Source organism: Eremomyces bilateralis, assembly GCF_010015585.1.
Source record: "Eremomyces bilateralis CBS 781.70 unplaced genomic scaffold P152scaffold_6, whole genome shotgun sequence".
NCBI classification, from domain to species: domain Eukaryota; kingdom Fungi; phylum Ascomycota; class Dothideomycetes; order Eremomycetales; family Eremomycetaceae; genus Eremomyces; species Eremomyces bilateralis.
In genome coordinates, this window is record NW_022985072.1 from 791,607 (window position 1) to 805,035 (window position 13,429).

At 53.3% G+C, this 13,429-nt stretch overlaps 5 protein-coding genes across 5 annotated transcripts; 2 read left to right on the plus strand and 3 right to left on the minus strand.

Moving 5' to 3' along the window:
* The first annotated feature begins 659 nt into the window (after window positions 1-659).
* P152DRAFT_457214 (60S ribosomal protein l15) lies at window positions 660-1,947 on the plus strand. The gene is made up of 4 exons (XM_033679184.1): window positions 660-923; window positions 1,057-1,213; window positions 1,289-1,515; window positions 1,568-1,947. Exons 1-4 carry the CDS (start codon window positions 837-839, stop codon window positions 1,706-1,708), a joined length of 612 nt encoding a protein of 203 aa, XP_033535473.1. The 5' UTR covers window positions 660-836; the 3' UTR covers window positions 1,709-1,947.
* P152DRAFT_481042 (uncharacterized protein) lies at window positions 1,940-3,940 on the minus strand (the record flags this gene model as incomplete). Its single annotated transcript, XM_033681790.1, has 2 exons — window positions 1,940-3,736; window positions 3,794-3,940. 2 exons carry the CDS (start codon window positions 3,938-3,940, stop codon window positions 1,940-1,942), a joined length of 1,944 nt encoding a protein of 647 aa, XP_033535474.1.
* Window positions 3,941-6,726: 2,786 nt separating this feature from the next.
* P152DRAFT_513210 (uncharacterized protein) lies at window positions 6,727-7,387 on the plus strand (the record flags this gene model as incomplete). Its single annotated transcript, XM_033682793.1, has 2 exons — window positions 6,727-7,004; window positions 7,109-7,387. The coding sequence occupies exons 1-2, from the start codon at window positions 6,876-6,878 to the stop codon at window positions 7,385-7,387; spliced, it is 408 nt and encodes a 135-aa protein (XP_033535475.1). The 5' UTR covers window positions 6,727-6,875.
* Window positions 7,388-7,816: 429 nt separating this feature from the next.
* P152DRAFT_293637 (uncharacterized protein) lies at window positions 7,817-12,146 on the minus strand. The gene has a single exon (XM_033675035.1). It carries the CDS (start codon window positions 11,760-11,762, stop codon window positions 8,094-8,096), a length of 3,669 nt encoding a protein of 1,222 aa, XP_033535476.1. The 5' UTR covers window positions 11,763-12,146; the 3' UTR covers window positions 7,817-8,093.
* Window positions 12,000-12,271, minus strand: P152DRAFT_380773 (heat shock protein DnaJ; the record flags this gene model as incomplete). Its single annotated transcript, XM_033675722.1, has 2 exons — window positions 12,000-12,118; window positions 12,175-12,271. Coding segments are annotated over 2 exons (216 nt in total), but the record flags the coding sequence as incomplete, so codon positions are not given.
* Between the last annotated feature and the right edge of the window lie 1,158 nt (window positions 12,272-13,429).

A 13,429-nucleotide genomic window follows, 5' to 3' on the forward strand; every position in this document is an offset into this window, starting at 1 on the left:
GGCCAGCACAAGTCACGATGATGCCGTGGGCGTGGCACCTCTTACCCTTGGGGATCATATGTTTACGACAGCAAAAGGGGATGCTCTGAGCCATCATGTCAAGTGTAATGGTAGACACTCCCCTCGCTGTATTTTACGCCCGATGTGTAGCTTGAACTGTTGCAAATGGAGTATATTGCGAGTGCCTGGGTGAGAATCTTGATATCTACTCGTTCCTTGTGTTCGGTGGCTATGGGAACCCAATCATCCTAGCCTACGGGAGATTGTATCCTGAACGGGTGCAGAAACAGGTTGTATTTGGAAGGGGAGTCGCTGGAAGGTCAAGAATCGGGTCGGAGATCTGGGAGGACTACGCACGCCTGCGACGGGATACACGACCATGGAAGAAAAATGTGGCAACTTGCCATTAATTGAGCAGGCGAAGGCATTCAGAAGTGCCATGATGAATATCTGAAATGTCACTAACTTAGCTTAACATTTCAGTTTTTAACTCAACAACAGTAGGATAGCAAATTGAGGAATTGGTGATTCGTGACGATCGTCGACATCACAATAAGGGTCCACGTGATTTTCATCCAACACGTGATATTGTCGCTTATGTAATTTTCAGTTCGGTCCACCACACCAACCGCTCACCACTGAATTCGCTTCGTAGTGCGCGAACCTTCTTTTCCCGACATCACGACAACGACAAACCCACAACCAGAATTGCCGTTGCACCGTAATCAAGGTACGTTTTAGCAATCCCTTCATCTCCATCAAGGCTTGGTACCAACCGATCTGGAACTGTTCCGCGAACTCCCCATTCCGAAGTGTAGGCTAACGATTCGCTCAAGATGGGCGCCCTCAAATACCTCGAGGAGATCCAAAAGAAGAAGCAGTCCGATATCCTGCGATTTCTGCTTCGCGTCCGATGCTGGGAGGTATGAGCAATCCGATGTTCATTGGCACGGCGAAGAGATCGAGCGTGCGCAATTCGCCGCGCTTGCCTCTTCGTCGAAAAATTGCCATTTTGATGTCACTCGTTGAACATTAGCTGAGAGTGCATCAATACAGTACCGACAACTCAATGTCATCCATCGTGCTTCCCGACCGTCGCGCCCCGATAAGGCTCGCCGCCTGGGCTACAAGGCCAAGCAGGGCTATGTCATCTACCGCGTTCGCGTGAGGAGGGGTGGCCGCAAGCGACCGGTGCCTAAGGGTGCTACCTACGGTATGTTATCATCGCGTTCAAGATTCGACGGGTGAGATCTTTTATGGGACCGTCGCTAACGTACTCGATGAACAGGCAAGCCCACCAACCAGGGTGTGAACCAGCTCAAATACCAGCGATCGCTCGCCTCCACCGCCGAGGAGCGTGTCGGACGTCGCTGCGCCAATTTGCGTGTCCTCAACTCGTACTGGATCAACCAGGACTCGACCTACAAGTACTACGAAGTCATCCTCGTCGACCCCCAGCACAAGGCCATCCGATCGGATCCCCGCATCAACTGGATCGTCAACCCGGTCCACAAGGTGAGAAACGCTGATGTCGTTGGATCCAATGCACGCGCTAACGACGTAACAGCACCGCGAAGCTCGTGGCCTTACTTCCACCGGAAAGAAGTCCCGTGGTCTCAACAAGGGCCATCGTTACAACAAGACCAAGGCCGGCCGCAGGAAGACGTGGAAGAGACACAACACCCTGTCTCTCTGGAGATACCGTTAAACGGTGGGCGAGGGTTTTCCTCCGATGGTGTTACTTCCAATGCTCTACACAGCGTGTTGAAACTATTCTGCATAGTTCCGGATGGAGTCAAATGGACCGGTAAAAATAGCTGCTCAGAAAACTCGGTCAAGTTGATCGAGATCAATGGAGTCATGATTCTTCATGGAATTGATCGTGTGTCTTGGAGTGACGTCTATATACAATACTAATCGGTGCCATCCAATGGTTACATTATGCGTGATATGGTCTAGGTGTCGTTCGAAGTCCGTGAGCCCGTTTCGCTTTTGGTGTGCTTTCTGCAGACTGTCCATCCGGAAATAACCCCTCCGCAAACTCCGAAGCAGTGCAAACTGCACCCCACGCTTGCCACAGCCCAGTGTCCGTCCATACACCGCCCCTACCTCCTCGATCATGGATCCCGCTAGTCGGCCCATACAAATTTTCAAGAAACGGGTTCGGGATCCCTCCGTTTGCCATGAGCTTCACTAATTCCATCCTCTCCTTCGCATAGCGGCTGCCGCCAAATCCGCGCTTCATATATTGCTCCAGGATGGCCCGTAGATGTGGATGGTACCACATTCGCTCCCAGTCGTCAGGCTGCTCAGGGCCGGGGCGGTCGGCGGGAGAAGTGTTAATAATGGCGGGAACCGCCTTTGTGAAAGTGTTGGTTGCAAGTTCGAGAGCTGCCCAGGATGTGAGTGGATCTGGTTTAACGGGTGTCGTATCCGTGATCGAAGGATGCTCGTCGTCAGGAGTGGGAGGAGCGGGGTGATCCTGCGGAGGCGAAAATGGTTTGATTAGGAGAGACTGGATGTCGTGTTCTCTGGCGATAATAGGGGTTTGAGGGATCAGGTTTGCGAAGGGTGGTTTGGAAGTACTGAGGGACGGCGGAAGGCTCAGTTCGTCTCCATTGATGAGAGTGTGCTCGATATAGGCAAGTTCTTCGGGAAAATCGGGTGAGACGGTTTGGAACAGAGCGCCAGAATAGTCGAGGCCGATGGCCAGCTCGTAATCGACGTCCGGATTGAGCTGGGCGGGTTTGGGTGTCTCTATTTTCTCATGCCTATACTCAAACGCGTTTTTCGATGGAAACAACCCTTCCATGAACGTACTCCAAGGAGAGCGTGTGCTAGCATGCCGGGATTGTTCTCGAGCCAACTCTTGCTGCCCAAAAAGTGAGGCAAACAGCATCTGATCAGATATTGAGAGCTCGCTATTGCGCTCAGCCCGGTCGACTGCCGCCTTCACCAGTGTTCGAATATGCCGAGCCGGTCCCATGAACATGGTCGAGTGTAAGAATCTCGGTGGTTTGTAAATTCCGTGGAAGTCCGCAACCACCGTCTTGTTCGCAATAGGACTGGGGAATTCCGGTGGCTCTGGGGCTGCAGCGCAGGCTAAATCCTCGATGGCATTCTCCTCGCAGGATTTGCTGGCTGCAAAAATCACCGACTGTGAGTACTTTGCGGCCGTTAAGCTGATTCCGCGCAACATCTTCTCCGGCCCGTATCTATCACGGCTTCTCGTGTTGCCTGCCTCCACTACTTGGCTGTACTGTTTCTTGAGAACATCTGGTGGTAATTGGAATAAGGAGTTGTGTCCATCAAGGATGAGTAACAAATCATTATCACGGATGCTCTTTTCTCTTTCAAAATACCGATGTAGTGCTTGTATTCGCGGTATTCCTGTGCCAGAATGGTTTGACGAGACATCGTCTGGAGGCGTTTCTATGGATGCGACCATCGTGAGAGGAGGGTAGTCCGCAGCGAATGAAGAGAGCATCTGCCTGCATTGCAAGACGTTCCGATCATTGCTTGTCACCAGAACATGTACTGGTCTGCTGTCTGATCTGTCTGGATATGTGGACTTGGACTTCCATTTTGATGTCGTAGATGAAGTCGTTGATGCATCGGCTGCGCTCAGAGTCGCTGCGGTGGGTTCTGGTGATAGGAAGTGCGGCATTTCGGTTTGGGTCCGAAGGAGGGTGTCGCGCATTTGCATTGAGCGCATCATGTCCGAGGGCGATGTATCCTTAAAACTCCAGTTAGCAAACATGGTTTTACTGACGCGATTCAAGTATGCCCTTACTCCTTCTGTCCAATGCACATATACGACGAGCAGCGTCACAAATGAAACGAGAATTAGTAGCCTCCCCGCTCGTCCGCCGAGCACCTGAAGAAGAGCAGGAAACAGGACATCGCTGCGGAGGACTGGAGATCGTGATCGCGATGCCATCTTTGCGAAAACCAAAGACCGAAACGTGAACTGCTCTCAGTATGCCTCAGCGTGTTCTTATCTCCAGTGGCCTGCATTCAGGGTCGAGTTATTCAATAATGGCCATCCAGCAGCCTCATTAGCGCAATCACAATCAGATCTCAGCCAGCACAGTAGTTAAGCAAAGGAACTCGACCGATATCTCGAAATATACAGGAAAGAAAAACTTTTGCACATCCAGACATTCTTCGGTCCGGGAAGTGCAGACATGGGTCAAACGTCTGACGGTCAAGAAACCGGGTTTCATCATCGCAAAAACAATATACTTGCCGTAAGCCAGGCGATCCTTGGGGCTGATGAGCCAGTCTGAGGCGGTCATGAACGCCATCAATCAAACAACATTTGAAACCCAGGACTACCATGACCGAATACCATGTGGAATCAGCCGCACATGAGGCAACATTCTGTTCAAAGCAGACATGATAGGTTCGAGGAGGTAGAAGTGGGATTGGAATTTCCTAAGAAAGCTACTATGGTGCCTCCGTAGTTTCAGGTTGATTGTCGAGGACTGCAGTTAATTTAATAGTATGCTAGACAAAGGTAAACCGCATCAGATGGTTGGTGAGTGATGATTGGCTGCAGCAGTAGGCCAGCAGCCCAATAAGGCATTTATGTGGGGAACTACTGGCTCCTCCACACGCCCTTATCAGCAGCACGAGTGGCCTTGTTGAGGAGCTTCGGTCGGAGGTCTACAGTCTAGTCTACACATTTGGAAATCTGATCGACATTGGCTCCTTTACGGCCGATGCGCATGCGTTCGTTACTTGTCCTTATTATCTTAGAATAAATCGACAATGAAGCCGGCGGAAAATATCTCCATCCCACCTACCACTTCTACCATGACATCCTGCCACCCAAACCCCTATTTATCCTTTGGACGCATAGAAGAGAGTCTCGCTCTCTGAAGGGTTGCGGTCTCTTCATCCTATCTTTTAATGCCATGAAACTTCGGTTCTTGTCTGTCTTGCCATAAGGCGGAAGAAGCTACTTTTGACGCATGTTCCCAATCTCATCAATTAGGCTTTGCCATGCTGCACCGAGACCAGAGACCGGAGACCAGGAAGTGGAGGAATCGTCATCTTGATTCCATTGTGGCCAGTGGCTTCAAGTCTTCCATCTCCCGCTTCAGTCTCTACAGGTAGGATTCCCTTCAATCATTTGTGCCATGTCAGTGAAAGACAGATTGATGCATTTACGGTCACATGGCGGACCGAAGCCAGGACATGCACACTGTAGTCTGTTGAGGCCTCCTCTCCCTTGAATGCTTACAATGTTCAAGGCGATATCATGATGCTAATATAGGGATTATAAACAGCGCAGCTCAGATCAAGTTTGGCACTGCGCGTTGTGGGGTATCGCTGATAACAACCCCAAGCAACAAGCCCTTATCCGAACAGCCCGTCTTGTCCATTATCTCACAAGGACCTATGATACTTGCCTACCAATCTCAGGAGCCGGTTTCCTGCTTGACCTTGGCCTCGACGGGGAATTTCGAATGGTTCGCACAGATATCTATCCTTTGATAGCTTATCAAGCCCTAACCTGAGTGTCATCGCCGAGGCCCGCTGGGACTTGAGAACTATTCGCTATGGACATGGAGAGGTCCTATCACAAAGAAGTATCCGGGCCTTTATTGGACTTGTTATCGTTCGACTCGGGTTTGGGCCGGTACATTAAGAGCGTGGCCCAGGGCAACGTTACCAGTCGCCTAGGAAATGTCTCTCAGCGCCAAGAGCGAATTCGGATGAGCGAGTATATTGTCTTGCCTTGATCTAAAAGTTGAGTTGCTTTGCCGTCCCGTAAAATCCCTCTCGTTTCGTTTCGAAATTTATATGAGCTCTCCATGGGCATTTTCAGGCTTGTCAGACGCATCTCAGCTAAGCAACCGGCGAACCGAGATTATCATTCTGTGGCATCGACCAACGTCTAGTTTTAAAATGGATGGTAGATTGGGTTTCCGCTCTGCTTATTTCATTTGTGGTACGGTTGAAGCAATATAGCTATTCATACCCTGGCCGGGTTTTATATTGGGCGTCGAATCTGGTCATATCGTTCAACCTCATCTGCCTCTCCCCAAGTTCTGCACCGCCTTTTCGAAGTCGTTTTCGTTTATTTTTGCAGTAGTTCGAGTCATCTCTGCAAGGTTTTCAGCTGTCTCCCATTCCCAGTCGGCAGATCTCTCTATATCCGCGGTGGAGCAGAACCCGCATACGAGGTGACATTATGCTTGCGGAAGAACGCCTTGACCTTTCCCCAGACCCTAGGGCAAGCATATTCGCAGATCATATTGACTTATTAGCCTCATCTACAAACCAGGATAGCAGGCGGCCCCAGATTCCTCCCATCCAGCCCTCTCACTAGCCATGGACCAGCGAACCTCTCCAAGCTCTGGATATCTCGCATACACAGAATCTAAACATAAGGGTTTCAGATTTAACAGTCTTATTAAGGGGCAATCCATATGGTTCTCCCCATACCCCGCATCTTGACGTATACCACGCGTAACCCGGTCCAAGCTGATTGGGACAGCATAACACCAGCACCAGTTGGAGGCCAGAACATGCGCCACAAATCTCCGATATGGGGGACTAAACCCTGAGCTTCATATCGCTGGGCAGACCAATGTCATATACCTTCAATTGTACCCTCATCTTGGCCGAGCATTCCAACAAGTTTGTCAACGTCACGATTAACCCCGCGTAAAGTGTTCGGCTCGACCGTGTGAATTATGATGGACCGGAGATTCCCTTGGAATTGGAATACGAGATAGAAGAAGCATATAAAGAGCAATGGTCACCGCGTTTCAGTACTCGAAGCATCCCATCGACATCCTCAAGTCCAAGTCCTCCGCATCTTCATCAACAGATCCAGCTCTTCTGAACCCTCAATCACCACCATGAAGCTCATCGCCACCATCGCCCTCCTCGCCCTGAGCGTCGTCGCTCACCCTCAGGTTACCGGCCCACCGGCCCCTGATCCCACCTGTGTCGTCGCCGACGCCGCTGCCGCCGTCCCCACCTGTGGTGTAAGTCCTTACCCCTCCTCCCTCCCTCCTCCCTCCATCCTCCCTCCATCCTCCCTAGTCCCTCCCATTACCACCATACCCACGCACCCACTAACCTTCACCAGTCTAACTGCATCAACTCCATCGGCATCTCCAGCCTCGGCTGCACCGCCTCCGACGACTACGGCTGCCTGTGCACGCAGAACGCGGCCTTCTACTCCGCCGGCGTGGCGGGCTGCGTCGCCTCCGCTTGCACCAACGTGACCGAGTCCGCGGCGGTGGCGCCGTCCGCGGCGGCCGTCTGCGCGTGCGCTGGGTTCCCCTATACCGTCAGCGCGGTGCCGACCCCGGTGGCCACGCCTGCGACCGATGGACATGAGGCTATGCCGGGACATGATCATTGAGTTAAAATAGCATGAGATGGCGTGTTGGGGTATGGACGAGGGCGGTTGGGTGAGACGGGCAGACGGGATGATGGGGGTGCGAGGGAAGGAGGAAAAGAAAATGTATATAGCGACAAAATATCACCTGTACATACCCAGATATGACACTTGAAGTGAATGCCGACTTGTCGGTGTTACCGAATCCATTGACTTCTTGCAAGATATATACATTGTGGCCCAACTGGATTATACATCCACTTCATTTTTACTGCATGCATGGTCTCAGGACAATGGTGCATAACATCAATGTAGTCCTGATACCATTTTCGCCATCGGTGGGCATCGACATGCTAGCCCCGTCTAGCGCCATAACCATGGCGCGAGACCGCTTCGCTGTATATGTACCTAGAACTCATAAACGAAAAGCAGAAATACCGAGCCGTGCGACTGAGCAGAGGTATCTATGCCGAACCCAATCATACCAACGCCTTGCTGAAGATCTGCTCGCTCACTCGACCTGAGTGATAAGACGGATCCCGACTCCCAGGATGAACGTCTTTGAGCACATGTTGACCAATCCCAAATGCATCCGGAAGACCATGAAACCAACAGCAGAACCATGTCCACATCCACAAATCATTGATCTGCCTTCACCTCTTTCTCCACCCGCCCACATCGGCGTCTCTTGTTCTTCCTGTTCGAACTTTCCTTCCATTCCACCACTCATCTACACCACCCCCCTCCCAAACGCCGCCACCACCTTTCCCCTCACCCCTGCAAACTCCTCTACCGCTTCCCGATGCTTCTCCTTCGCGACATTCCAATGCGTACTCACCCTCTCATCCTCCTTCATCCCCCTCATATAGCTCTCGAACCCTCCTTCGCGCCCATCGCCCACCTGTCCCAGCCAGCTCGCCCTATGCGGCCCTTTCGAGATCTCGATCACATTCGCCAGCGCCGATTGCCGCGCCGCGAAGTGTCCGAGCATCGTGTTGTTGAAGTTCGACCACTCGCCCATGTACGCGCCCATCCGCTCGTAATATTGCGTCCAGCTGGATTGCGTGAGGTGAGGTGGTGGGGGGGGGGCGCGAGGTGGCGCGGGGAGGGAGAGGGGCAGTGTAGCGGTCGGCGCGGTCGGGTGGCTTGATGAGGGGCGGGAGGGGAACGGGAGCGTGGTGTTGAGGTCAGCGAGGCCTTCGAGGCCCGCCGTCGTGGTGAAAGGGGAGACGTTTTGCAGGTCGGCGAGGTTCACCGGCGGACGTCGGGATTTGGGGAGTTTCTTGCCGGTGCTCGTGCGGACGCTGGGTGGTGGACCGGGCGGCGGGGGTGGGAGGGGTTGGTCGACGGGAAAGCCCGAGCTGGTGGGTCGAGGAGATTGCTGGAGGGTTGGATGCGTTGAAGTGCCGTTCACCTGGTTCATGTAGGCTTGGTATGTTCGGTTTTTGACGTCGCTCCAGTCTGGTCGCTGGGTCGGTTGACTGACGAGCCGTGGTGCGCGCGCCGGAGTTGGTGATGCGGCGGTTGATCCAGATAGTTCTCGCGCGATGCCGTTGGGCATATGCATCTGCGGTTGCGGCGGCTGCGGCGTCATGAACGGCGGTTCGGTGTCGATGTCCATGGCATCCACGCTTGCACCACCACTACTTGTCCGACTTGCCCTTCCACCTTCCTCTTGTGCAGGCGTGGCGTCCGCGTGGTTCGCATTTACGCCTATCCCAATACCACCGCCTCCTAGCTCCTCATCTCTAACATCCTCCACGTTCGGTCCCTTTGCTCTCCTGTCATGCTCGCTCACCCGCCCATTTCTCGGCCCCTTCGTCGGACTACTCGGCTTCTTCTCCAACGAATCCGGTGGCTGGAAATCCCAACCCTTCGTCTCATTCCACAGCTCCGGCTTGAATCTCTTCTCGCCAGGCGCCGCTGGGAACTGTAGATTACCGCTTGGTGTGGTCCTCAATGGGGATTGAGGTACTGGCGGAATTGGCGGCGGTGGCATCTGAGCCGTTTCTGCCGGTTTCGGAGTCCCCGGCGCAGACGGACGTGATGCAGAGCGACTGCGTGTGGGGGACCTATGGGCGCTGGTGGTGCTGTCCTTTCGTACTTTCGGTGCCGTCGGAGGAGGCGCGAAGTAATCAGGATTACCTTCAAACTTACCGCTCCACTCAGACGGACTGAATGTCGTATTGATGCTCTCTTCGCTTCGAGCATGTCGCGCAGTGTCGGCGGGCCCGCGGGCGCTTTGGCTCTGCGAGAACGAAGGGATATTGAAGCTGTTGGGAGCAAAATTGTCAGCATCATTTACGGAGGGGTTGTTGTGATTTGAATTGTCGTCGAATTCCGGGAAATCGCTAGCAGGACTGTACGGAGCACGTTTAGAGAAGTTGAAGAAATCGAAGATGGATTGAAACGTTGACGAGTGATCCATAGGAGCTGCCGGAGTTTTGAATTGAGACGACGCATGCGAAGGAAGTTGATTTGACGTTGGCTTAGATTGAGACTTTGAAAGCGGAAATCCTGGAGCATAGTCATCCGGCCGGGGAGCGGGCTGGTTAGATCCGGGATATGTTTGGTCGGCCCTGAGTGCATCTCTGGCTGCTTGAGTGAAAACTTGGGCGAGATAGGGACTGGACAAAGACGCCGCATCCTCCAAGGTACGATAACCGACATCAGCATATTGCCTTGCCGAACTTCCCGAAGAAGCTGATTGCTGAGTCCGCAATCTATCAACGCCGATACCAACCTGTTCATACGCGTTGAATCGGGTCTTCTTGGTATTGCACTCCGGGGCATGTGGCGTCCCCTCACCTGCTGCACTCTCAGGCGGAAGAACAGTGCTTGGATACGCCCAGTCTGGGACATCGTTTTGCTTGTCCTGCTTGTCAGTGTTCCGGGAAACTCTGCTTGCAGCCCGTTTTATGGACCCAAAGGGCCAGACGTTGTGCCAGGAACTCTCAGAACGCCTGGAACTCTTGGATGCCCGAGAGGCCCAGGATGCCCGGGATGCCGAACGCTTGTCTGAAGTTTGAGCTGACGCCTGCTGGTTAGGTGCGAAGCTGCTGCACGCAGATGGTCTCCTTGGCTTCTGCTGTCCAAACGCGAGAGGCCAGGTCGCACTGTTCTCCAAGCTTGAGATTCTCGGTGGCGGGCCAGGAAACGTATTCACGCTGGTTTGGGACATGTTCCTCTCCTCACCAATAACTCCAAACGGGGGTCCATATCCGGGCGGTCCTGGGGTTTGCTGCGGGTGGTAATGATGCTGTTGATGCTGTTGATGTCCTCCTTGAACGGCTCCAGGCGGTAAAAAAGGATCACCATGAGAAGCGGGATAAGAATAAACGCCAGCGAATGAACCAGAAGGGAAATTTGACGGACGAGAAGAAAACTTTGGACCAGAAGGAGATGCGAAATGTGTGTCACTTAAGGAAGGGTTGTCGTACATCGGTTTGTTGCTCCCGGTTCCACCCTCCGAAGACGCTTGTCCTGGGACAGGCGCAGCACCTGCTGTTGGGCCACCGGGCATCGTTCCAGATCCCGCTTCGCCATTAGGCTTCGTTCCGCGTTTCCAGAAACCTCCGGGAGACGCCATCTTTCTCTCCGTGGCGTGGCCTTCGCTTTTCCGCCTCGCTGTCTCAGGGTCGGAGGAGCGACCGGCTCCGGGATGGACGTGGCGGGCGCCGGGACCGAGATTACTAGGGTAATCTGGTCCGGACGAGTCCTCGCTCGAAGTGCTGCTGTAGCTGGAGTATCTTGCACTTGGCGGGGGAGGCTTTTTGCGCGGTTGCGAGGCAGGTTTGGTCGGGATGGGATTATATGCACTTCGTGCGCTGGGGCTAGCAGACCGATGCCGTGCTCGTGACTCCGGCGTCGCCTCTCGCGATGTCCTATCACTCGTGTCCGAGCTTACATGTGCCCTCCCTGGGCTTGCTCGCACACTTGAACTCCGCTTCATCCCCTCACCAAAAATGTTGAACTTCTCGCCTGGTTGGGAGGTATAAGGTGCACGAGGCCTATCCCTCCCTTCGGCGAATGGTGCCTCATCACTAGCATGCTGTGACCTCCCGCCAGCGAACGGATCTTCGGTTGATTTTCTTGAGGTAGGCGTAGCTGTCGCAGATTTCGACGCCCCGAAACCAGTGGTCTTGGCAGCCGGGGGCGGAGGTGGCTGCTGTCGACTTGAAAATCGCGACTGCGTAAAATATGCGCTTCCTGAAGCTGGAGGTTCATCCTGCTTTGCTCGCGGATCAAACCCTCCCGGTTTGGGCACGCGTGTAGATGCCGATCGTCCAAACGATCCCCGTCTCGCATTCATACCCTCGTAGGCGGAAGTGTATGGTCTCGGGTCTGGGCGTGGCGGTGGAGGACGGGATGGTTGTTCGTGCGATTTGGCATGGTGCATATACGTCCATGCGTCTGCTCGAGCTTGCGCATCTTCCCTTGAGCCGGTCTTGGGTCTCGGGCCGGATCGAGGAGGGACGTTGAAGCTTTCGAAGCGGGATGCGCCTGCTGACGGACGAGTAGCGAAATCGGGACGTGGAGGCGGCCGTCGGGGATCGCCAGTAGTGTATGCGGAGTAGGGTTTTGGTCGAGCGGCGGTTGGAGCTCGTGCACCGAAGCCTAGTCTTCGTCGCTGCTCATCGTACTTTTGGCGGGACTCGGGATCACCGAGGATTTCGTGGGCGGCTTGGATGGCTTGGAATTTGGGGACGACGTCGACTTCACTGCCGCGGTTGCGGTCCGGGTGATATAATCGAGCTGGAGGGAGATGTCAGTCTGAGAATGGAATTGTCACCCGTCGTGGATAAACTTACCGAGCTCTCGATATGCCTTCTTGATCTGCTCTGAGTCGACATTGGAATTCAAGTTTAGATCCGCATAGTAATCGCGTTTGGGATCTCCCTTAACCATGGTGCCGGTGAAGATATAAACAAAGGACGATGTTATTCATGGAACTCGCGGAAGAGAAAGACCGGCTGTCATGCAATTGAGCAGAAAGGGAGCCGTTCCGGGGAAGATAATTCGACGGTGAGCGAGCGAAAGTCCGGTTGTAGTACAGGTGAATGCAACCGTTGCCCCGTGATGCAGGAACCGTCGAGGATGATCCAAATGCGTTCGATTTCCAGGCAACCAGAGCAATATCACAACACAGCAAGGTGAAAGCTTCAGCGTAGCAAGGTGACTTTCTCCAAAGCCCCGACCCCTTGGGCACCCTCTCCGCTCAAGGCGTGGCTATAAGATATTGTCGTCTGAGACTCCGCAAATCCAACGGCTCTAGAAATCGAGATAGAGAGTTCGCAGGTCACGGTTCGGTGGAGTGGTGAAACATGTCGAAGGACGTGATGTGTATCCATGCATTCGCTGCGGTAGAAGGTGTGATAGTAGGACCCGTGTTTGACTGAGATCTTCGGGTCCAATGCAGTTCGAAGTTAATACCTAGGCACTCAAAGAGGTGATATACGAGGAAGAAAAGAGTAATCGTCAGCGGTGGTGGAGGTTTACGGTGAGTGGTTGGAAGTTTGGAAAACGGTGAGATTTCTACCAGAGCAACGAATGGGCGTCGACCACATGCCCACCTTGTGATGATGATCTTGCATGTGTTCTCACCGCAGTGAATCAGTATTATAATTTACATTGTAGCGATCAAGATTGTCTTAGATGAAGTGATGGTCTACTCTTTATTATATATTGGTATCAGATGTATCTCCCTGATATGGGCTTCTGCCTGCCATCCTACACGGCATATCACATTCAACCTCCAGAAGTCCCCCTCAGCTAATACCTGAATCCTGACTCCCGGATACGATACCCTGAAAACTTGAACAACAAAAGCAAGTAACGAGCGATCATCCCGGTTCGCTAAAGTGACGGAATACAGGGAATGGGATCGCCCGCTGACTCGCATAACCAAATCCCTTGCCGAACAGGCTCCCCTTTGGGCACTAAAACTGCAACTGGACCCCGCGAGAAGAGCCCCGTTGTAACTCGGTCCCAAGGTCGGAATAAGGGGTCTTCCTCTACCAGATCAGATATCAAGATCACCACGTTCAGCGTGAGAAACTAATCAAA